The sequence below is a fragment of the Scleropages formosus genome, chromosome 21 (genome assembly GCF_900964775.1).
Source record: "Scleropages formosus chromosome 21, fSclFor1.1, whole genome shotgun sequence".
NCBI lineage: Eukaryota > Metazoa > Chordata > Actinopteri > Osteoglossiformes > Osteoglossidae > Scleropages > Scleropages formosus.
In genome coordinates, this window is record NC_041826.1 from 14,990,799 (window position 1) to 15,013,337 (window position 22,539).

The 22,539-nt window shown below is 46.9% G+C and overlaps 1 protein-coding gene across 3 annotated transcripts; it reads left to right on the top strand.

The window, feature by feature from the left end:
• Positions 1 to 4,746: 4,746 nt before the first annotated feature.
• On the top strand, positions 4,747 to 22,539 carry atxn7l1 (ataxin 7-like 1). Of its 3 annotated transcripts, none has more exons than XM_029247446.1 (11): positions 4,747 to 5,720; positions 10,536 to 10,640; positions 12,631 to 12,710; positions 14,320 to 14,512; positions 14,612 to 15,060; positions 18,800 to 18,882; positions 18,980 to 19,236; positions 19,691 to 19,877; positions 19,974 to 20,095; positions 20,423 to 21,119; positions 21,287 to 22,539. In XM_029247446.1, exons 3-11 carry the CDS (start codon positions 12,695 to 12,697, stop codon positions 21,308 to 21,310), a joined length of 2,028 nt encoding a protein of 675 aa, XP_029103279.1. In that variant the 5' UTR covers positions 4,747 to 5,720; positions 10,536 to 10,640; positions 12,631 to 12,694; the 3' UTR covers positions 21,311 to 22,539. The 3 variants fall into 3 exon arrangements, with proteins under 3 accessions (XP_029103279.1, XP_029103280.1, XP_029103281.1); XM_029247447.1 differs by lacking the exon at positions 4,747 to 5,720 and adding an exon at positions 5,888 to 6,249; XM_029247448.1 differs by lacking the exon at positions 4,747 to 5,720 and adding an exon at positions 7,669 to 7,737.

Here is a 22,539-nt window from a genome sequence, read left to right on the forward strand (position 1 = left end):
CTGTGCCTTGTATCCGAGTCCTGCTGACATAATAAGCCTTTTGTTTTCTCGTTTATCTTGTGACTTCGATGATTGCTGTTTTGTCTTTCTGGTAGTGTTCGGAGAACAAATGAATCATTATTCGGGCGGCGAACATGCCGCTGTATGGCTGGCCACTGCTGCTAAGGAGCTCGGGACTTGTCATCCACAGCTTTTCCTCGTACACTGCTTTATTCTCTGCTTATCTGGGACTGTGCTCTGCAATAAAACACTTGTCCTAATGCAGAGTCAGGGTGGTCTAGAGTCAGTCCCTCGAGGAAAGGTCACGAGGCAGGGTGCACACTGGACGGGAAGCCAGCCCATCACAGGGCTATCACACACTCATTCACTCAAACATATGCATGCTATGGGCAATTTAGAGTCGCCAGCCTGCTTGAAACACGTGTCTTCGGAGTGTAGGAGGAAACCAGAGCACCCAGGAGGACCCCACGCAAACAAGGGTTAAACATGCAAGTTCCACACAGACTGAGCTGGACTCAAACCCACATCCACAGTCACAGTCCAACAGGAATAAGGCACCTGCGCCGCTGTGCTGCCCTTAACATCACTGATGAACAGTTAGAAATTGAGGTGAAACAATTGAAACCTTTTGGGTTAAACTTGATTTATTTTGTGCTGTGTTATATGTACGTACTTACAGTTCTTCATTTGGAGTGACACCTTTGTCTAAGATGACTTGCGGTGTCAGCATTGACAATACATCAGCGCTTGTAAGACTGCAGATGAAGTAATCATGTAATATCCATCTTAGAATTGACAAAAGCACATTGAAACAGACGTATTACGTACAGGCTTTAGAATGTCAGATCAGAGCAAAGGTTTATGTTCAAGAGATGCTTGTAAGCTAGAGGCTGAGAGAAGATGTTGAGAGAATGTCCACACCGCAGCTTGGGAGCGAGGAGCGAGACCGAGTAATCCTAATAAATGCGTTCTGAGAGACGAGGTTTAAAGGAGATAGCCTGTGAAAGAATGCAGGTTGTTTTACTAATCGAAAACACAACAGGAGTAAAATAGAGACGGAAGCAGCACGCAGTCATTTCAAATATAGATGTATCATACAATGCAAAGGCAAAAGCTTATGTCACTTAGCAGGAGTGGCCATTGTGGCCTCTCGGGGCCAGAGGCAGCCACACGGGCATGACTAAGGTACCACACAGCAGGTTTACCAACACAAATAGGTTTCATTATAAAGAAAAAAAAAACAAAACAGGTCCTTCTATCCAAAAGGCAACAACAAAACACAACCTTCTTCTCCTTCTCCTTCTCCTTCTCCTTCTCCCAGCCCCTCTCAACCAGTCCTCTGCTAAAATACCACCTCTCAAACTCTTCAGGCCAGCTGCCTTTATACTGCATGTAAGTGGCCCTTCAGTGTCAGCAGCTGGCTGTCATGATCCGTTTTGGGTAGGGGTAGGTCGCTGGGAGCTCTCCATCTTGCTAATCCTGGCTTCTAGTCCAGTGGTTGGACTACCCACTACCTCATGTCATCTATCACTGTCTAAGAAGTTTCAAAAGGATGACAAAATATTTCAGAATATTTCAGAATAATTCAGTCATTGTGCAGGTTGAATGTAAGTCATTCTAGAAGGAGAAAGTTAGGCACTGTGTCAACCGCATATTTGTAGATGGAGCATCTGGTGTGGAGCACAGCAATAAAATACATTTCCTCGGCAGATGTGCGTAAATAAATAATGAGCCTACATCTCATAACTCCTCACATCAGAAATGCAGAGAGAGACGAATCTGAAAACTGTTTTGTTAAAGATTTTTTTAAATAGTTGAACAAACACCATTCCAGCAAGCGTGTATCCGATCAAATTCCCGGAATAAATGAGTAAGAGTGCCTGGAGCAACCTCACGTGTAAAATACAGCTGAGATGTCCCAAGGATGTCCTATGAAGATGAACTGGAGTAAGGTAATTTCTGGGTATTTTTTGTTCCTTAATGCTGAAAGAGATTTTGACACACACAAAATAATCATTTATTATCACTAAAAGACAGGTCAAAGTCATGTAACCTTGTAACCTCCACCTACTGGTACAAGCTTTTGTATCTGTTGTTATGCTGTATTGAAGGAGCCCAGTGCATCATACCAACAGGTACCAAGGCTTGTTAAAATACTGCATATAATGCAGAGAACTGGAAGTACCAACCTGGAGCTACCCAGTGAGATGAGCTGCTTTTCCACTTTAGCCTCTAACCATAGTCTATTATTTTTTTTCTAGGGCTACAATAAAATGTTGTAACTGGAATTATTTATAAAAATCAGAAGGGTGGCATAGCCCTGTAGCGAGTAGCACTGCCATCTCCCAGCATCTGGGCTGTTTGGGCATAGATTTGAATCTGACTCAGTCTGTGTGGACTTGCATGTTCCCCTTGTGCCTTCGTTAGTTTCCTCTGGGGCTCTGGTTTCCTCACACAGTCCAAAGACATGCAGTTCAGGCGAATTGGTGATGCTACATTGCTCACAGTGTGTGAATGGATGAGTATGTGGCTACCCTGTGAAGGACTGGTGATCTGTCAAGGGTGTACCACCTTCAGCATTGTACCCACTGATTCTGATATAGGCTTTAGATCACTATGAGCATGATCAAGGCAAGCAGTTATTTAAATATATTGATATAAAATCATAATTGGTTATGACAAAGCAATTTCTTAGATGGTTCGAACTTACCAACATTTGAATTGCAATTAAGTTATTCCACAACCACCTCTGACATGCATTCCTGGAGCCCAATCTGTTTAAGAGTAAAGGGGACATCTGGGTCAAAAGCAGTTTGACAGTGCTCAGAATATCAAATTTGTAAAGTTTAAGGTGAAGTAGTTCAGTACATAGTATCGCATTTATCTAGCTGGTGCATTTGTCTAAAGCAATTTAAAGTACAGGGGGGTGCAGTGGTACAGTGGTACAGTGGGCTTGGCCTTTGTCTGCTCTCTGGTGGGTCTGGGGTTCGAGTCCCGCTTGGGGTGCCTTGCAATGGGCTGGTGTCCAGTCCTGGGTGTGTCCCTCTCTAGCCTTGCACCCTGTGTTGCTGGGTTAGGCTCCAGTTTGCCATGACCCCACTTGGGACAAGTGGTTTCAGCAAGTGTGAGTGAGTTTAAAGTACAGGTGCTTCATTACTGGGCATGAAAAAACCAAAATATACAGAAGGACACAGAGAATATGGCTTGAAGGTATTTTAATACATGGTCTGAAAAATATGGGAAAATCTGGGTACTGTCTGTATAGAGGTGATAAACTATAAGCAATCATTAATGGGCGTGAATACAATCTCCTGATGTAGTACCCCTGAGAATAAAGGTATTTGCCGTGAACTCCTGCAGCAAAAATTACCTAGCTGTTTAAATTTGAAAATAACTGTATCTTTAGTATACAAATCTAACAATAATCCTAACTTAGTCAGTCTCTTTGAAGAAAATTGGTTGCTAAATTCTCCTTATCCTTCTTCTTGTTTTTCATAATAATAATAATAATAAGAAGAAGAATGTAGCTAAGGAGACAAAATACAAAAAGCTAAAGGAAGTGGTCTCAGCATCAATCTGAGGCATCAATTTGAGGCATAACAACTGAGAGTTTGTAAGGAGGATAATAACTGGTGAAAAACACAAGACTTAAGTCAGTCCTGCAGTGTCTGTTGTTCTAAAGTCCTGGAGAGAAAGGAGGAGCTGAGTGGCTGATAGTGCCAAAGCTGATGTCATTGTCAAGGTCAAAGGTCATGAAGTACGAGGACAAATGAGACTGAAACAACTGTGGCTAGAGCATCGGTTATTGAAAGTAAAGCAGATTCAGTGCAATGACTTCCGACAGCGGACGGTATTAAATATTGTTCCTGGAGCACATTTTTGACAGAGATGGAATGAAAAAACTACACTGTAGATCTCAGTAGCAGAGATGGATAGAGACTGGGGACAAGAGTATGGCATTAACTATATGAAGCTTTGTGGTCTCTGAAGAGTTCTCCAAATACGTGGTTAAAGGCATTTGGTAGAGATACAACGCGACACGAATACAACGCAGATCTGTTGCTCCGATCAAGATGCGAGTCCAAAGCATCCACTCTACGATGTCAAAATTAAGATCTGTTAAAAAAAAAAAGACCTCACTCTAACTGGCCCTACAAACTCTACACATTATTTTTGATTAATCCTTGTCACACACTCCCACCTAACAATTTCGGTGGACTGATTTACACCAGGAAGTGAAAACAAATCCCAGAGCTGCACACAGCATTAACTCTGCCCGGACGGCCTCAGTGTTGCTGAGCTTAGAGTGTCGAGTAATAGCACGGATCACTGGATTTTCACAACTTGGCTCGAGTTCTGGGGATTTGGATGAATATGATGTCACTGGGCATGGGATGCAGCTGTGGGTTTGTTTGGAGTCGAGCAAAGGGGTCACCGACAGGCAGATCTAGCTGGTCGTCGTGGTCCAATTGATCATCTGCACAATGTACGGTGTCACAGCCAAATCAGTTTACAGTGGCAACAAAGCCTGGTTCTGGACATAGGCCTAAAGCATTCTCTACCCGTGATTTATCCAGCTGCCAGCATTGTATTTATTCAGAATACTCCTCTAGTATATTGCATTACAATGGTTTATGTTCTGTGAAAAGAGGTGATGGTGGGACATGTGGTAGTGGTCAGCGCTACTATATTTGGACCCAGAGGTTCAATTCCCTCCTCTAGCTGTAGTACCCTTGAGTGAGGAACTTATCCTAAATTACTCCAGTAAAATTACACAGGTGTATAAAAGGGTAAATGATTGTAAGTGTCTAAACATTGTAACAATTAAATTTATAGTAATTAAACATTATTATAAGTTGCTTTTGGGGGGGCACGCAGATAAAAGTATGATGACTGCAGACGAGAAGAAACAGGCTGATAACACATTCTGCACACAACGAATGCCAATTAAATCATTTTTTTTTTCCTACTGCGCACTTGGGGAATCGTTTACTTATGCGGTGGTAAATGGAGAATTACACACAAAAAGTTTTTACTCTGGTTCCAGCGGCTGTTTGTAATTATGTTCTGGCGGCACCTAGTGCCAAGTATCGGACAAACAAGTCTGTGTAACGCTTTAAAGCTGCGTGAATGTCCTTTTCAAGGTCGTATTTCACAAATTTGCCAGACACTGGAACGCAGTTCAGGCAGAACGTCCCAGACTGCTGCCCTGAAGTGGAGCGCAGAAGATAATGTGCAAAGAATTATTACAAAATTGTAATGGCATAATGCATTTTGAAAACCCGCCAGTGAAACCAACTATACAAGCTTAGCTATACCAAAAGGTGGCGATCTAGTCTTTATCAGCATCCCTCTGCATGCAAGCCGAGCGTGAGAACGATCCCCGAAACGCGCGAGTTTTCGCCGAACACAGCGACGAAAATTGGCGAGTGTGACGTCAGAGGCCCGCGAGTTCCCTGTCGAATGCAGGCGAATAGTAACGAGCGTGACGTCAGAGGCTTCGCGAGGCTCCTGTCGAATGGGGACGGACATTGACGAGCGTGACGTCGGAGGCTTCGCGAGTCCCGTGTCGTTGACTATGAAGGAAAGGAAAAAAAAAAAAAGGCAACAAGAAGGAAGAGCAATGGCGACACTGGATTGCGAACTGCCAAGTCCGGATATGTTCGTGTACGAGCGCTGGTCCACGCACGCTGACGGTGATAAAACAAACAGCTCTGACAGTAAGTACCCGTCTCTACAGCCGCTCCGTCGGTGTCATTCCCTCTCTGTCCACGCGAGTTGTTTCACTAAGGATTCACTAGTGGAGCTGCGCAGCAGCAGCAGCTCGCTCGTCTTCTTCATGCATGCGTGCAGAAGTAACACGCATACAGAGGCGGCGGCGGCGGCGGCGGCGGCGGCGGCGAAGCAGCGCGTTAGTGCTCGCTTGCAGGTTTGCTGATTGGCTGGCCGTTCCCTTCTTGCACGAGCCCTGCGTGGTTGCTGCGCGGCTGCCCTCCTGGCTGGCCGCGCGCGCTGTTCTGTTGTCGTGCGAGGGCAGTTTCCGTCGCTGTCGCAGCGCTCCTGTCACCCAGTTTTCCCTCACGCACTTCGAATGGCGCTCTCGCGTCAACCGAACTTAAAAAGCCACTTCACCGGCGGAGATTGCCGGGTGTTCGGGCACCCGAGGACGCCTCTGCGCTGCCTTGCAGACGCCTGCGGAGGGACGCTATGCGAGGCGGCTCACGGACGGCGGGGAAATCAGCCAGGACGGTGAGTGCGTGACGAGCAAAACGGCCAGGCGGTGGAGCGAGTGACGCGAGCGAAGTGGCGCGCTCTGCCGTCACGCTCCCGCGCTGGGCGCGTGCCGTGGGCCACGACGAGGAGCTTACAGCTCCGCGCCGAGCAGGTGCTCAGTTTTTCAGCCTCAGTCGCGGGCGGCCGCTGCTGCTGCTGCTGCTGCTGGTACCTGCCTGGGCTGCGCCTCCTCCTCCTCGTGTTGCATTTTTCGCTCTTCTGCGAACTGTAAATTATATCTCATATGCTTCCTTAGTTTGACCGATCGGATGTGCTTTGGCTCTTCTTACCTCGAGAACAGTTCGTATGTTAAATAAATTCCGATTCACAGTTCAAGATATGTTTGAAATGAACCTTCATCTGTTCTGTGTTGTCTCTCAAGCTGTCACTCAGCGTTGCAGCAGTTTACCCCGAGTACTACAGTAGCTCTGGGATTTGAACCAACCTTCAGTTTACAGGGAGCAGCCTAAACCACTACGCCACCCGCTGCCCTTAATAATAATAGTGGTCGAGGTACTCGCTTTAAACCGATGCGGTAAACACACACACACACCTGAAACCACCTGTCTCATACGGGGTTGCGGGGAGCCGGAGCCTAACCCGGCAAGACGGGGCGCAAGGCGACACGCCCCGGACGGGACGCCAGTCCGTCGCAAGGCACCCCAAGCGGGACTCGAACCCCAGACCCACCGGAGAGCAGGACCCGGTCCAACCCGCCGCGCCCCCCTGTGTGGTAGAAAGTACCCAGCTAAATGGGCAAATAATTTACATTTATTCATTTAAGAGATGCTTTTCTCCAAAGTAGTGACATACATCACAAGTTCTGTGTAGAAACCTAATCGTTAGGTTTTTATAATAATAATAAGTATTATAATTAAGTCATCATGGTCCTGGGAACATCTAACAGTTGTTATTTTTAATTGTTAGATGTTGTTATTGAAGACCACTTGCTTTGATTTAGCAGCCAGTTCAGGATCTTCCTTGGAATTTAGTATTTACTGACATTTATTCACTCAGCAGACGCTTTTCTCCAAAGCGAAGTACGTCTCGGAAAAACATACAATGTGTGCATTATATTATCAGAAAGGGAGACTTAGATGCAGACGCGTGATTCTAAAGTACACTTAGTTTGTTACTTTCCACCGTATGAGCCAGTATACATCTCACGTGAGTAGCTGCATAAAGGCTAATCCATTATTCTACAATTCTAAACACAGAATTATTAAACAAACATTTGCATCGCACAAGTAACTTTAAATTTAGTATCTGTATAATGCATCGAATTGGTTGTTATTTTAAGCATTCTTTGCTATTTGTCTTGTGCTGAATCTGTCGTTTTGCCGACCACAGGGTTTGTTGCGGCGAATCGTGTCATTCGCGCATTGAGGATTTCAGCGCTTCTCACAGGCATCTGCTTATTGGCATGTGTGTGGTTGACAGCTGATAGAATGTCCTAAATATGAGGTACATGTGGGACGGCAAGTTGCTGCAGTGGTTGAAGCTGTTACGTTGCTGTGTCAAGTCCCTTTCCTACTGCAGAACCCTTGATCAAGGTACAGTAATAATACCCCGCTGTATAAGCGGGTACAGCATTGTGAAGTTGCTTGTCTAGCATTGAAAGTTGCCTTGGATAAAACTGTTTGCGGGGGGGGAAAAAAAAAATGTAGAAAAAATATTGTCAGGGTGCTGAAAGCTATATTTGTAAGTGAATCTCATTCGGGGTGGGGGGGTGGTTCATGAAGCATTCACGCAGGCCACTCTCATACCCGGCTACGCTCACGTCCCAGCAGTTAGTCATGTTTTTATGCACGCTGAGATTATGCCAATTAGTCAGAGTGCCAGCTCCTTGCTCCTTTTTTGGAGAACCTCTTCTTCAGCGGGAGTGGAGTGACTCACGGTGGCCCGGTGGTGGCGGAGGGAGTGGGACGGAACCCACTGACGTCAGCTTTGGAACCTGGCAGGTGGTGGTGTTAGGGAGAGCCTCCTGGCAGCTGGCTGTTATACGTTTCCTGTGGTCCCACGCGTTACTCATGGTCGGCTGAATGAAGGGGCCAGAGGACGCCGTGAGATGACGTGCAAAATGTAATTGTCCGCAAATTAAAAAGTTTAACCTGAAATACTACCTGTGCAGTATGTCTAAACAAGAGTGATGCTGTTGTAAATTCAGCTCTGTGATGTTTATGCGTGTAATCGTGCGCCGCCTTTTTTGCGTAGACAAAGCATGTGTTGTGTAGCAACATTTATAAATACTTTCCTTAGGAGTAAATATGCGTACAGACATGCGTCGCTTAACGACGGGGATACGTTCTGTGAAATGCGTCGTTGGGTGAGTTCGTCGTCATGCGAACATCATAGAGTGTACCTTTACAAACCTAGATGGTATAGCCTCGATCATAGTGTGCTTATACAAACCTAGATGGTATAGCCTCGATCATAGAGTGTACTTTTACAAACCTAGATGGTATAGCCTCGATGCGGTAAACACAAGATTTATGATGATGCTGCTGCCGGCGTAACACGGCATGCTGTTTTACAGTAAACTTTACTTAAGTAGAAAGAGTAAACTGTAGGATAAAGATAAAAGGTACAGTATAGTAAATGCGTAAACTGGTAATGTAGGTGTGTGTTATCATTATCAAGTATTATGTATTGTACATGATTGTATATGCTATATTTTATATGACTGGCAGCGCAGTATTTTTGTTTACACCAGCACCACCACGAACACGTTGCGCGACGATGTCGCTGCTCGATAACAATTTTTCAGCTCCATTATAATGTTATGGGACCTCCGTCGTATATGCAGTCAGTCGCGAAGTGAAACGTTAAGTGGCGCATGACTGTATTTACTCTGTAGACTAATGACACCCTAAGGGAAGCAATCAGTTTAAGGAATTAAGGGACCGAGTCGGTCCTGATGCCCTCTGGGCTGCGTAAAGGTTTGTATGGTACAGTGCGAAAGGGTGCGAAAGCGGCTCCTCTCGACCTGTCACTCCATGCTAAGGGCCAAGGCCTCCCCAGGTGTTCATGGGAGCCCTTTCTTAAAAAAGGAAAAAAATAAACTTGCCAATAGTTTCCCGGCACTGTTTAACATCCTTCTTCGCATGATGGGAGGTTGTTTGAGCTCTTGGATGCTGGCGGAGCCTTTTGCTGGGAGACGGTCCGCTGCAACATTTGACCTGCGCTTTGCTTATTTAGATTGGCAGCCCTGTAGGAAATTACATTCGTGCTTTTGTCAGAGCCGGGCTTGGTGTTTTGTAAGCATGTCTTCTGACAAATCGTAATTCTCGTGCAGAGGATAGTTCGCGAGACTAAGCGGTAACCGGTCTCGGAGGGACTTCTCATTGGCTGCCGCTTAGCTAGAGCTGCGGTCTGATTGGTGGCGGAGATTACAAGGTGGAGGCCCTGCTCCAGAGCTTGGCGCAGACTGTCACTGAGATGGAACCCACATGTCGCCAGTGTTTGCGTGAGCCATACGTGTCTCTGTGAACCAGAAGAGCGGTGTACCGCAGTCGGGATCTCGAAAGGTACCCCGTACTTTTGCAAGCGTTCCCGTCCTCCTCCGTTACACGGGCTCTCACTTGTATTCTGGTATTTATTGTTTTATTGCCGACTGGGCTGCGATGAAGCATTCAAGAATATTCTAATGTATTAGCCAGGGCATTTTGTGTATTTTTCTTGGCGCTTACATTTACTCATTTGGCTGGTGTCCGTCCAAGGCAACTTACAATATTATATAAACTGTAATAGGCCTTTAGCAATGATTTACCCATTTAAACACCTGGTAATACTTATTGGAGCGATTTGGATCAGTACCTTGATCACGAGTACTACAGGAGGGGGAAGGGATTCAAACTCATGTCCTGTGATTGCATGGCAGTGGCTCAAAACACTACACTCTCTGTAGAATTTAACTTTGTCGTTTGTTGGTTTGTTAGATAGCTGACCCCCCCCAAAAAGGATCAGTCTATACGGATGAGTGCTTCTCTGGTGTAGTTCTGGTTCCATTGATAGTCCTCCTCAAAGGCTCTGCAGAAGAACCCCACCTTGGGCTTGTAACAGTTTGCATCAGCTTAGAGATTTGTGCCCGTATTATACTGCCTGCTGCCATCTCGTTATGACTTTATATTCTCTTCTTTCCCTTTTGTCGTGTTTCTACCTTTTCTTTTTGTGGGTGTACATTTTCAGATGTTTGCTTTTAGCGTGAGAAGCGTTCACATGAGTTGCACTTTCTCAGTGTTGTCCCAATTGTCCCCTTACAGGCATGTATTTCTGTGGCCAGCATCCTGCATGTGATGATTTATGTTTCCTTGTATGCAATCTCTGCAACCAAGTCATCAAACCTCAGGGCTTCCAGACACACTGTGGTGAGTCTTTCCTCTTCTGTTAAGTTATACAGGAAATACAGTCAATTACTGTAACGCTAAAGTTTGTGCAATATTTGGACGGGTTACTGGGTGCCTCTGCTGTTTTGCTTTTCATGCTCCCTTCACTTTAAACTGTGAGTTTATGCCTGCGGTTTGTCGAGATTAAAAAAAAAAAAAAAAAAATGACTCGGTTCCTAAGCATCCTGTTAAATGAAGAAGAGATTCATTTGTACATGTTTCTCTCTATCGTGTTGTTTTTTTTTTTTTTTGTTGAGTTTTATTTCAAGGATTTGTGCAATTTTTCAAAAGTTTTTTTTTTTTTTGGTCCCAGGAGAAGGGCTTTTAGTTACATTCAAACAGTGCAAAAAAGCCGGCAGGGATTCTGTACGAACGTTTTATTTGTCACTTCTCTGTGACTTTGAGCATAACGGTGCTTATTGGCTATGAAAGAGCCCAAAGTCAGAGGGTGCCGCTCCTGTTGCGCTACGGTGCAGCGGTGTCTCCATTTGGACACAGCTCACCTGCTCTGCCCGTGTGGTATAAGGTTTTCTTCATGAGACTAATTGCGTGGCTGGTCAGCGGCGTCCCGGCTGTGCGCGCTGTTCGCTGCTTGCTGCCACGATGTTGAGGAGTGAAGGTTCCCAGGGTAGGCATCTCATTGGGTGTGAAAACCCCAGCGCAAACCTCCAGCTGCTTGGCGGGCAACACGGCCCGCGTAAGCGTGCGCTGAGCAGCAGGACCGTTGGGTGGTGCACGCCGAGTGGTTTTCTTACAGCTGCAGCTCCGCAGTTCCTTCAATCCTTACGAGGTTTCTGCTGTGTTTCCAGCGCTTTTGAGAAGAACGTAAAGGCGAGGCGTCGCTTATCAGGCCGCCTTATTGTGGTGGAAGCTCACTTGCCAAGACGTCTTTGCCCCGACATGTAAATTAGTGCGGCTGCTGCAGATTGCGCCGTTTCCTGCGGTTGCTGACAAACGCAACAAGAAGGGGAATTATGTAGAGCCTTCGGTTCAAGAACCTGCGGGGGCGCCGACGTTCCCCTTGCGGGAGCAGACGAGCGCGCGAAGCCCGTCTGCGCAGGGATCCGCGGTCCCGCGAGGTCCCTCCGCGCAGAGCTTCGCGCTGCTGGAGAAGCCATAAGTATTAATTGTTTCACGCTACTTATCAAACAATTACGTATCGTGCTCGAGTCCCTCCACGTGCAGATTTTCTCAATCACTCTGCTGCCCACACCTTCTCATAGATCGTTAGAGTTAATTAAGCTGGAGTCAATAGGGTATTATCTGCTGACACTCCATAAAGCAGATGTTTATGGGTTCAGCTAGCCTTTACCACGTTTTTCCGAAGCTGTTTGCATTTGTCATGTGGAGGAACCTTGTAGAGAGCGTACAGCTAATTGGCAGGCATCCTCAGTAGCTCTTATATCTCCTTTGTGCACAATATAGACTTTGCCCCACATCTGATACGAACGGCACTGTGCTCGGTTTGCCTTATTTACACAGCTGTCATGCAGCAGGTTCAGACTGACTGGAAGTTTGTCTTCGCAACTGAAACGAGCGGTTTGTTTTCTTTGTTCCGGCGTTTTGTGTAAATACTCCGGGACGGTCCCGAATGCCCGGGCACGATACGCTGGTGGGCGCGCGTGGCGCTCCGCGCGTACGCCGCGCCGCGCCGCGGCCGCGCTCAGAATTGAAAACGCGCTCAAGTCATTAACGGCGCCGTAAAAGTTGGGCGAGTGCCGTTCGCCGACTTGCTGAAACAACGAGGGCAAGAGCAGGGAAAGGGCTTGGCGCTCGGTATCGGCGCTGACAAGCCAGCGGAATGTCAGCCAGACTTTTGGCTCCTTCATCTGCCTGCGAAGTTCTTAAGCGGCCTGCTGAAAACGAACCGACGAACTGCGTCGTCTCCGTTGCGACCAGTTTGTCGGAGAACCGCTCATTTCCTTGGTGTTTTTAGCAGTGGTTTAAAAGTGTGTTTTCTGTGGATTTGCAGGTAGCTGCGGCACTGACTCGCAGTGAGTAGAGGACACCTCCGTTCCCCCCTCCCCCCCGAAGCCATGCACAGCAGGAACCGTAAGTGGTGTGGCTGTTCCGCTGCACGCTCTGTACGCTGTCCTCCGCGAGTTTTCGTGACAACAAGCTGCTTTTGGAATTTTGTCGATTGCGTGGTACCCTTGTGTACCGCACTTGACGTTTGTCAACAGTCCTCCTGCACCTAACGGTTACAGATTATTTGTAACGGAAAGCATAAAATTTTCATTATTTTTCCCCAGCCCTTTGCGTCTCCACCAATATGTAATATGCTAGAAAGTTTGTGTGTTTTAAAAGAAGCTGAATAGCTGAGAGAGGGGGCGCAGTGGTGCAGCGGGTTTGACCGGGTCCTGCTCTCCAGTGGGTCTGGGGTTCGAGTCCCGCTTGGGGTGCCTTGCGGCGGACTGGCGTCCCGTCCTGGGTGCGTCCCCTCCCCCCTCCGGCCTTACGCCTTGTGTTGCCGGGTTAGGCTCCGGCTCCCCACGACCCCACTCGGGACAAGCGGTTTCAGACTGTGCGTGTGAGAGTGTGAATAGCTGAAAGCTGAAGAGCAAACGCGCAGTAGACGGAACGCTTGTCCTGGTTTATGTGGGTGCTCTTTCGGGTTCATTTTTGTTTATGCCATTGATCCACTTTTTCCCCTTGATTTCCACTTTATAATTTGTTGTTTGTCAGTTTTAACAAAGCCTTAGTGCATTTACAAATACTGGAGAAACAAATGTATCATGGTTTTCTTATCTGGGATGAATATGTTAAAGGTCTGAAGAGATCAATTAATGTATGTCGTATGTTGTTATATATGTTGTGGATACCTAACTTGCTCTTTATTCAAGGTTTCTTTAATTTGAAACTTGAGACTTTTTAGCAAAATATTTTGTTTAACTTGGGGTGAAGGTAGAAATGACCTTAAATCCCGCACCATTTCACACAGTGTGCTTAATGTGAGAGCGTCCTGCTTACAAACGCTTCTGTTTTTGTAGTGTTGTTGTCTTCTCAGATATTTTTATTATTTTGTCTTGATGCCAACAGTTTTATTCTTATTGCTGATAATTATTATGTTGCAATAGAAATGGCCTGTTTGAACTGTTGCTGAGGTTTTCATTTTGCAGAAAAATGTCTACCAGGGACACAAAAGACCTACAGCTGAGACTATTGATTCCTTCTCATGCTGTTAATAATAATTACTGTTGTTGTTGTTTTTTTTTTTTTAATTTGGTTGACAGCCTTATCCAAGCTGAAAGAAATTAGAGAACACCACAGTCAATTCAATTCAGTCATGCTTGACTTTGTGGCCTTTATTTCTATCCAGTGATGCATTCAGAAAGAATGTGCAGAGACAGTATAGATAATTTCATACTGCTCAGTGCCGTGTGGACTTAAATTTCATGACTTTTGTGAGTAGGCTGAGACTTGCAAGACAGAGGCTGTATTCTGTCAGTTCAGTTCTCAGCACTGACTGAAAGTTTGGGCCAGTTTATTCCTATGCATCCTGCTTGTATTGGTCAGTTTTTTTTTTTTTTGGCACTTTGTTTTGGGAGCAGTTATTAGAATGGAAATCATTATTATTAGATTTTTTTTTTTTTTTCCCTTCAATTTGAACTAAGAAAAGGCACATTTCCCCATACCTGTGTATGGTCCTCTTGCCTTTCAGAGAGGAGACATGATTCACCTTTGGACACCAGGACCACATTGGCCTTGGCAAAGCCCAAAGGCTCGGCCACCCTGAGCGTCGTCGCTGCCCCCCAGAACAAGGCCTTGCGAGCACCGAGGGATCACCTCCGCAATCCTTTCAGCAAAGTCCCACATGCTGTATACCCACCCAAGGGGTCCCGTGGCAAGCCCTGGTGAGTACTATGTGGAGACCACATTTTTCCTTGGCTCACATCTGTGCGCAGGCAGAAGAGGTTCTGACACATCTCTCTTCTCCTCTGCTCACCTCTCAGCCTCTCTCTTCCTGTCGTAAGTCTGGAGAAGATGACCTGCCTTGGCAGGGCAGAAGGAGGCCACGTCAGAGTCAACTCCTCCGCTTTACCGTCTCCTGTCACCCCTGTCAAGCCCTCTCTGACACTTCCAGTATCCCATAAGTCTCAGGAGAGGGTGATGAATGGCAAGGGACCTGCTACTCCTTCTGCTCAGTTCGAACGGAAACCCGACGCTCCACCTTCTCCCTACGACAGGCGACCCAACATCTCTCCATCTGCTCACGATAAGCGAACAGGTTCCTCCCCCTCCTCGTTGGAGAGGCGGCCAGCCTCCTCCCCCTCTGTAATGGACAAGCGGCAGCAAACCCCATCCTCTCCCTTGGACAAGCTACCCAGCGCAAGCCCCTCTCTACAGGACAAAAAGACTCAAAATGGGACTAAGGGCTACAAGCCATATAAAAGACTTTCAGGTGAGAGCAAATCATTTGGTTTAATTTTTTGATACCATTTAGGTTACCTTATGCACAGCAAGTATATACACTGAGATGTCTGCAGAATTATGCTAGTAAGGCTGACAACGCGACTTTAAAATGACAGTTCTACTGTCATGTAAGTGGGTATTTCTCATTAAAATCAGTAGGAGATTAGCATAGTCATTAATAAAAATCAACAAAAAATGTAAACCCCACCTTCATCAGTCAGCATGGGCTCTCTGAGATAAATTGTTCCAGCTCACTGCATCCAGCAATAAGTAATATGTATAAAACCAAATCTTTTCAGAAGAGCAGTTCTTGAAATCGGGGGGGGGCGTGGTGGCGCAGCGGGTTTAGCCAAGGCCTGCTCTCTGGTGGGTCTGGGATTCGAGTCCTGCTTGGGGTGCCTTGCGATGGACTGGCGCCCCCGTCCTGGGTATGTCCCCTCCCCCTCCAGCTTTGCGCCCTGTGTTGCCAGGTTGAGCTCTGGTTTGCCACGACACCGCTTGGGACAACCGGCTTCAGACTGTGTGTATGAGTTCTTGAAATCCTAGAAAATCTCAGAAAAGGTAAGAAAGGTCTGTACCTTAGTCCACTACTTACAACGGGGTCCTGTTCCAATGACCTTGTCACAAGTGGGCTACGTCATGTTGCAAACGCCCGGTATGTTGTTATATGTATCGTAGTGATACATATTCATTTAAAATGAATGAATGATACATTATAGTAGGGTTTTGTCATATTTTTTCACTAATTTCAGATATTAATAGTTAAATTTAATATAGGACAATAATATAAATACAGTACAGTATTTTCATGCTGCACTAGTATTTTTACTTTAATTTGTAAATCTGCTTTCTTACCTTTTTCTCTTCTGCATCCTCACAATACAACACTCACATTTCACTTGGTAGTCATTGTGAAAAAGTAGATCTATCAGGGAGTCTGCCATGGCTCCCTGTCTTATTCCCAGTTTCTCTCAGCTTGTGTTTCCCAGGGCATGGTGCTGGGTCCCCTACTCTTCTCCATCTACACTTCTTCCCTTGGTTCTGTCATTGCTTCCAATGGAGTCTCCTGTCACTGCTATGCTGATGATACCCAGCTGTCTCTTTTCCTCCTCCAGTTATATACGTATCCTCACATATCACTGCCTGTCTCTCTGACATATCTGCTTGGATGACTGATCACCATCTACAGCTCATCCTACGTAAAACCGAAATCCTTCACCTTCCAGCTGGTCTGTCCACGTGTTGGAAAGTCTGTGTCAAACTGGACAACTTGCCCATTTCACTTGTCGCATTAGCTAAGAGCCTAGGAGTAACAATCGTCTCTGCTTCTTTCAACATATTGATGCTACAATATGCCACGAAATCTTGCAGATGCATCCTGCGTAGTATCTGCATTATCTACACTTACCTTGCAACAAAATCTACACAGCTTCTAGTCTAGGCCGTGGTGATATCCTGCCTGGAGTACTGTCTGCCTACCTGGTCTCCTCCATCAAACTTCTCCAGCTGATACAGAATTTTGCTACTTGGTTTTTGTCCTGCCAAAGCATTCCTGTGTATCTCCTCCTTGTCTGTTTCCATTGACTTCCTGGAGCTGCCTACATCAAGCTCAAGACTCTAGTTATGGCCTACAAGACCATCGAAGCATGTGCTCCTCGATACGTTCAAGACCTGCTCGCTTTCTACGGCCCAACCAGACTGCTTTGCTCCTCCTCCTCTGTCCACTTGGTGGTCCCACGCACAAGAGGTCCAAATTCACAAAAATTTAAGAAGGGTCTCAGAATGCATCTGTTTCACATTGACTCATCTCCTGTCTGCTCCATAAATTTACATTGTCATTTGTCACAAATACCTTTGAATTTCCTGTAATCTCTATATGCTGCTAGTCATGTGATGTAACCCGTTCTGAAGCTTTTACTCAAGCAGTTCTATATGCAGCTTCCTGTGTAATTTATTCTGGTTTAAATGCTGACATCGGACAAACTGACTGTACTCCGAGAGTTGCGTGTCTGTGTATATCTCTCCGTCTGTTGGTGAAATGCACTTTAGTTTTTGAGGAGTTGTACGTTGTAAAGTGTGTGCTAAATTAATAAGTTTAACTTCACAAATCACAAATGAAATATTCTGTAAGTAAAACACTTGTGAATAAATTTTATAAATAAAGGGCAGTGGCAGATAGACTCGCTGATTGCTTAGTGAGGAATATGGCTCCTTGTGGTAGCGCGGCCAGCCAGTGTTATCGTGCAGCAGATGGAGCGATTTGTCATTAGGCGTTACGACCAAACGTCAGGAGAAAAATAATATACTTACAATGTCTGTCCCATCAACCTTATTGTAAGTCGCATATGTCGTAAGTGAAGGACCGCCCGTACTCGAATGGCCAGTGAACAGTAAACCTTTCCCTGCTCCATAAATGGCTCAGTAAATCTCAGTATCTTAGTGTACAAACCTAATCTAAGTATTCTTAGAAAAAGGCATTGCTTCAAGAGTTTAATAATAATAATCAGCATTTGTCAGCTACGTGGGATGGTATATGAGGGGCAGGTAAGATAACAGGTGTTTGGTGTTTCCTTGTGGTTGCCTGCGTTTCATTCCGTGTTGTTTGTCAGATATGTTAATTACTTGTGTGTTCGTTTCTTGGTGAGGCTTTGAAGCCATGCCAGCTTACATGTTACACGTGCCCCGTATTTCAAGTTAAAACAACGGTGAAGCGATGGTGGCAGATGGAGGTGAGAGGGCTCTACAGCAGGCCTGTGCGTTGTACCTTTGCTCTTGTGCTGGGAGGAATGTGGATCAGAGCTGACATCATCTGGGCCCGATTGGGTTGAGCTGCCTCCCCTGGTTCGACTCTACCTTTTTCTGTGTACTTTCAACCCTCTGCTGCCTGCTGGCTGGGAGTCACGCTCCCAGGCAGTGGTGGTATTGTTTGTTGCTTTTTCTAAGTGGGTTCCTAAAGACTTTGTAGATGATGAAAGTCCTGAGAACTTCAGATGTAAGGTTTCATGAATGTGCAATTTTGCGCCTTTTTTTTTTTTTTTTATAAAATATTGCTAGATATGCTTAGTGGGGTGGCATGGTGGCCAAAGAAGTAGCGCTGATGTCTCTCAGCACCTGGCCTCTGTGTTCAAATGTGGATTCAGATCCAACTCAATTTATATGGAGTTCTCTGTTCATGCAGGTTCCCTCCAGGTGCTGCACTCTTCTCCAACAGTGCAAAAGCATGTTTCAGGTAGATTGGTGACTCTAAATTGCTCCTGAGCGTGAGTGTATATGTGTGTGATTACTCTTTGGTGTATTGGTGCCCTATCCAGGGTGTACCTTGTGCTATACTTCCAATATAGACTCCAGACAGTATCCCTTCTGCGATGTGGACCTTATGGACAGTGGTTAGTGAAGATCTCTAGCACCCGATGCTCTCTGTACTGTATTACCTGCTCTATTTACCGGATGTTGCTGTACCGTCCTCTTTGAGACGCTGACACGTCAGTCGACCATCTCCTCACACACTCCTTGCCTTTGGCGCTGGATTTATTTAACTTGTTGCCAAGGTAACAAGATTCCAATGGTGCTGAGGGGTTAACAGTCAAGTTCAGCTCATACCAAGCTTCCCCTAAAATGTCCCAACTGTCTGAGAGGGAATGTGTTTTGGTAACTCTTCACGTTGTAGCTCTTCCTTCACGGGACTCTGAAGTGAATTCATAATGACATCTTGTTTCTTGCACCCAAAGGAAGGGAGTTTGACCCCGACAAGCACTGTGGAGTCTTGGACCCTGAGAGCAAGAAACCGTGCACAAGATCGCTGACCTGCAAGGTGAGTGCGGCCGGGAGCCGAGGTGGCGGGGTACGGCTGAACGCTTGGTCGTGTGGCTGTACGTCTCTCAATGTTCGCTGCGGGCTTGCGTGTCCAGACCCATTCTCTGACCCATCGGCGGGCGGTGCCAGGGAGGAGGAAACTGTTCGACACCCTGCTTGCTGAGCACAAGGGACGGACAAAGGAGAAGGAGAAGCAGAAGGAAAAGAGCAGCAGACAAGAACTACAGGGAGGAAAGGACACTCAGCACAGCCGTACCTGCCTGCAGCCTGAACCGACACCAGGAGAGGCGGCAAACTGCCACGATGGCAAATCCTCCCTGAAAACAAGGCTAGCCAGCTTATGCGTGCCAAGGTAACGTTCAGTACAAAATTTACCGTAGTAAATGTGTACGTTTTAGGAGCTGCCTTGGATGGAAATATTTGCAAAAATAAATGTGTGGAAAAAGGAACTGACGCTGCAGTGCAGCGGAGTTTGATTCTGCATTTTTTAAGTCGACACATTTATTGAATAGTTCTTCTATCAGTGGAAACATTTGAGAACTGGAAACCTGGGCTTCTCCTAAAGGACAGTAGAGGAAGAATTATTTCTGTTTCAGTCGCCTTTACGCTCGTCTCCAAAGTGGTGTACAGTGGTGCCCACTGGTTTTTAGTTGTCACCTTTGTTATGTGGTGACTTACTCGTAGAGCCCAGCGCGCCCGCTGCGCCACTGTCGTCATATTTTCGTCAACATATTTATGCAGGGTAACCAGGTACAGTGATTATGCCAATTGCTGAAGTTTGCTCGTTTCTTTACATTTGTGTGTAGACTCCCTGTGGGTGGGGGCAGCCCAGGGCTGATTTCCTGCTCAGGGTCCCCCCCAACACCTGTCACACCAAGTGCTAAAGCTGAGGGGAGCAACCGGCTGTCCAGCGACGAGGGCGAGGCTGAGGCCCTGGAGGACGTGGAGGGATGTGACTGGCACTGCTCTCTGCTGCATCCTCAACCCATGGGCGTACGTGTTGGCGCCGCGCTGCTGTCATTAAACCTCCCCGCCGCCGTCCACGTAGATCCATTAACCACTTCGGTTCTCTTCTTTCTCACCTGTCAGTGCTGTGCCTTTGGCAGCCGGCTGATGGGTCGCGGGTACTACGTGTTTGACAGGCGATGGGACCGGTTGAGGCTGGCGCTTCGCCACATGGTCGAGAGACATGTCACCTCGCAGATGTGGAAGTGAGTACGGCCTGATCACCCCGCCCTGGAGGAGCAGGCTTTGCGTAACGATTAAGGACACAGACTCTGAATCTGAAAGTCCATGGTTTAAGTCCCAGGAGGGGCCCTGCTTTAGTACCATCGAGCGCTGTACTTAAGCTGCACTGCTGCACTACGGTGTCCAAAGAGTTAGTGGGTCGGGATTCTTTCCGACACTGAAACTTTAGGGAGTTTCTAGAACGTCGGTGCGTCAGAGGGAATTGAAAAGAGCGAGACCTGTGCTGCCTGCGTGGGGACGGCTACCTCTGATCTGCGCTGATGTTGGGGGGTGTTCCCTGTGTGTTGCAGGAAGATCCCTCCGGTGGCTGACACTGCTGTGTCATTCCCTGGGGCTTTTCCTGCGCACCAGACCCTCCCCTTCCACAATCCCGGCCCGGTCTTCCCACCCCGATCCAGTACCAGCTCCTTGGGAATGTCCCCATCTCTACCCCCCCAGCCGGACAGTGTGTCTGCCCTGAGTTACCCTGGTGCCTTTCTGCATAGTGGGGGTGGAATGTTCGGCAGCGTGGACCCTGCTACCCTCGTGCCCCCAGTCCTGGGAAAGCAGGCAAGAGCCAAAGCCGCTAAGGCCTCGAGGCTCCATGAGGCAGGGCAAAGGAGGAAGGTGTGTCTGTCCTCAATGCCTGGGCCCCCCAGGAGCACCAGCCTCAGCACGTCGCCTTCCCACCTCATTGCCGCAGCCACCAGCAGTAATGGGACATCGCGCCTCGAGGCCAAACCGGATCCTCTGGAGCGTGCTGAGCTGGGGCCCGTGGCCCCTGTTAGACATACCAGCACCGAGATAACTGTGTTTCACGCCCTCACTGGTGGTGACACCCAGCCGCCCTGCAGCCCCCCTGGGGAGGGAAGGAAGAGGAAGAGCTGCAGCTCTTACACTAAACCCAGCAAGGTGGTCAGGCTAGCAGGACCCAATAACGTCTTCAGGAGGAGCGGCGGCCCCCTTAACGCTGTCCCCGAGTCCCAGCACGCAGGCCTGCCTCGACAGGTGAGCACAAAACTACACATTCAGTCACTGAGAACAACTTTGCCTGTTATGAAATGTACTCTTCTTTTTCGTGAGCTGTGTGTCGCTCTTGTGAAAAACTTCAGAGAAATCAATAAGTTTAAACATAAGCGTTGATGATTTAACTTTTTTTTTTTTTTTTTTTGCAGTTGCAGCCTAAGGTACACCACTGACTTGGCTGGTGCGGAGGGGAACCCCTCTTCCAAACTGGAGCATCCACATCGGGGACTCTAACCTGGAAAGGCTCACTGGAGAGAGAAGACCCTGTGGAAAAGACGTCAGCCCTGCGTCATCTCTTTCTGGGTCAATTTATCTGTCTCACTGTGGAGGCTTATATCCAGGTGGGTCCAGAACTCATGGGCCCCACACGCATACCCCCTGTGGCCCTTCTTTGCCCCTCATTCAACTTCGCCTGCACTTTCTGGATACATTCGGGGGGTGGTTTCAGATGAACACTTTGGTTTGGATTGACACCGATGGACCCATATCCACCTTCCACCCGTTTAAGGAGCTCCAGATGTTCACAGGTCAGATGCCCATTCTAACCTGTACCTGCAAGGGCTCATATTTTGGTTTCTCCATCACTGTTCCTGCGTTTGCATTTCATATAGATTTCAAATATTTGCAGTTGTTCCGATTTTCGTTTTCTTGAGTTTGTGTTGAAGTTGTAGTTTTGTTGCCAGGAAGGACGTCACAAGTTCTGTGCTTCTGTGGGGTTTTCACATGGGGAAGGGCTGACATACCACTTCCAGCCTGGTCTCAAACCTGCCGGTCTCATAACATGGGGCTGTTTGCGGAAGGGGCGCCCCCAGCAGGACAGTGTTAGAAGTGCACTTAAGAGTTCTCGGGCCTGCAATGGAACGGGCTGAGCTGAAGAACAGTGAACTTTGAACCAAGGGAATTTATTATACTGGCACATTTTTACAGTTTGCATTTTAATATCTGAAGTCTTGCTCTCAAGGTTTGTTTTAGATATTGCAAGGAATACAAATGTCAGGTCTTTCAAGTAAAATTTAAGCGCTGGTTTTGTGTGTGTGTGTGCGTGTGTGTGTGTTTTTTTTCTTACTGACCAGATTAGTGCGGCAGATGTCTAGCAAAATTATATTTATAAGCTCTTTTAAAAGCAGATTGCATCATCATAGTGTTCTTGTTGGGTTAAAATGCATCTGTAGCTTTATTATTTTGTATTTATTGTTCTGTCAGACCTAAGACACAAAGTGTTTTCACCCTCCTCCGTCAAATGAGTACGACTGAAATCTCTGCGCACGGTGAGTTCTGAAAAGGGTGAAGCCTCATTTGACTCTGGGTTTTAGCAGTGGGGCTCTTCCGACACAGTGAAGCTTTTTTTTCTGAGCAGTTTTTTTCCATTCTAATGGGAATTCCTCCCTGCTTTCTGCTCCTT

Coding starts and splice junctions, on each gene's coding strand:
- atxn7l1 (XM_029247446.1), top strand. Junction 14,513..14,611: donor GGGTCCCGTGGCAAGCCCTG/GTGAGTACTATG, acceptor CTCACCTCTCAG/CCTCTCTCTTCCTGTCGTAA. Junction 20,096..20,422: donor GTCACCTCGCAGATGTGGAA/GTGAGTACGGCC, acceptor TGTGTGTTGCAG/GAAGATCCCTCCGGTGGCTG.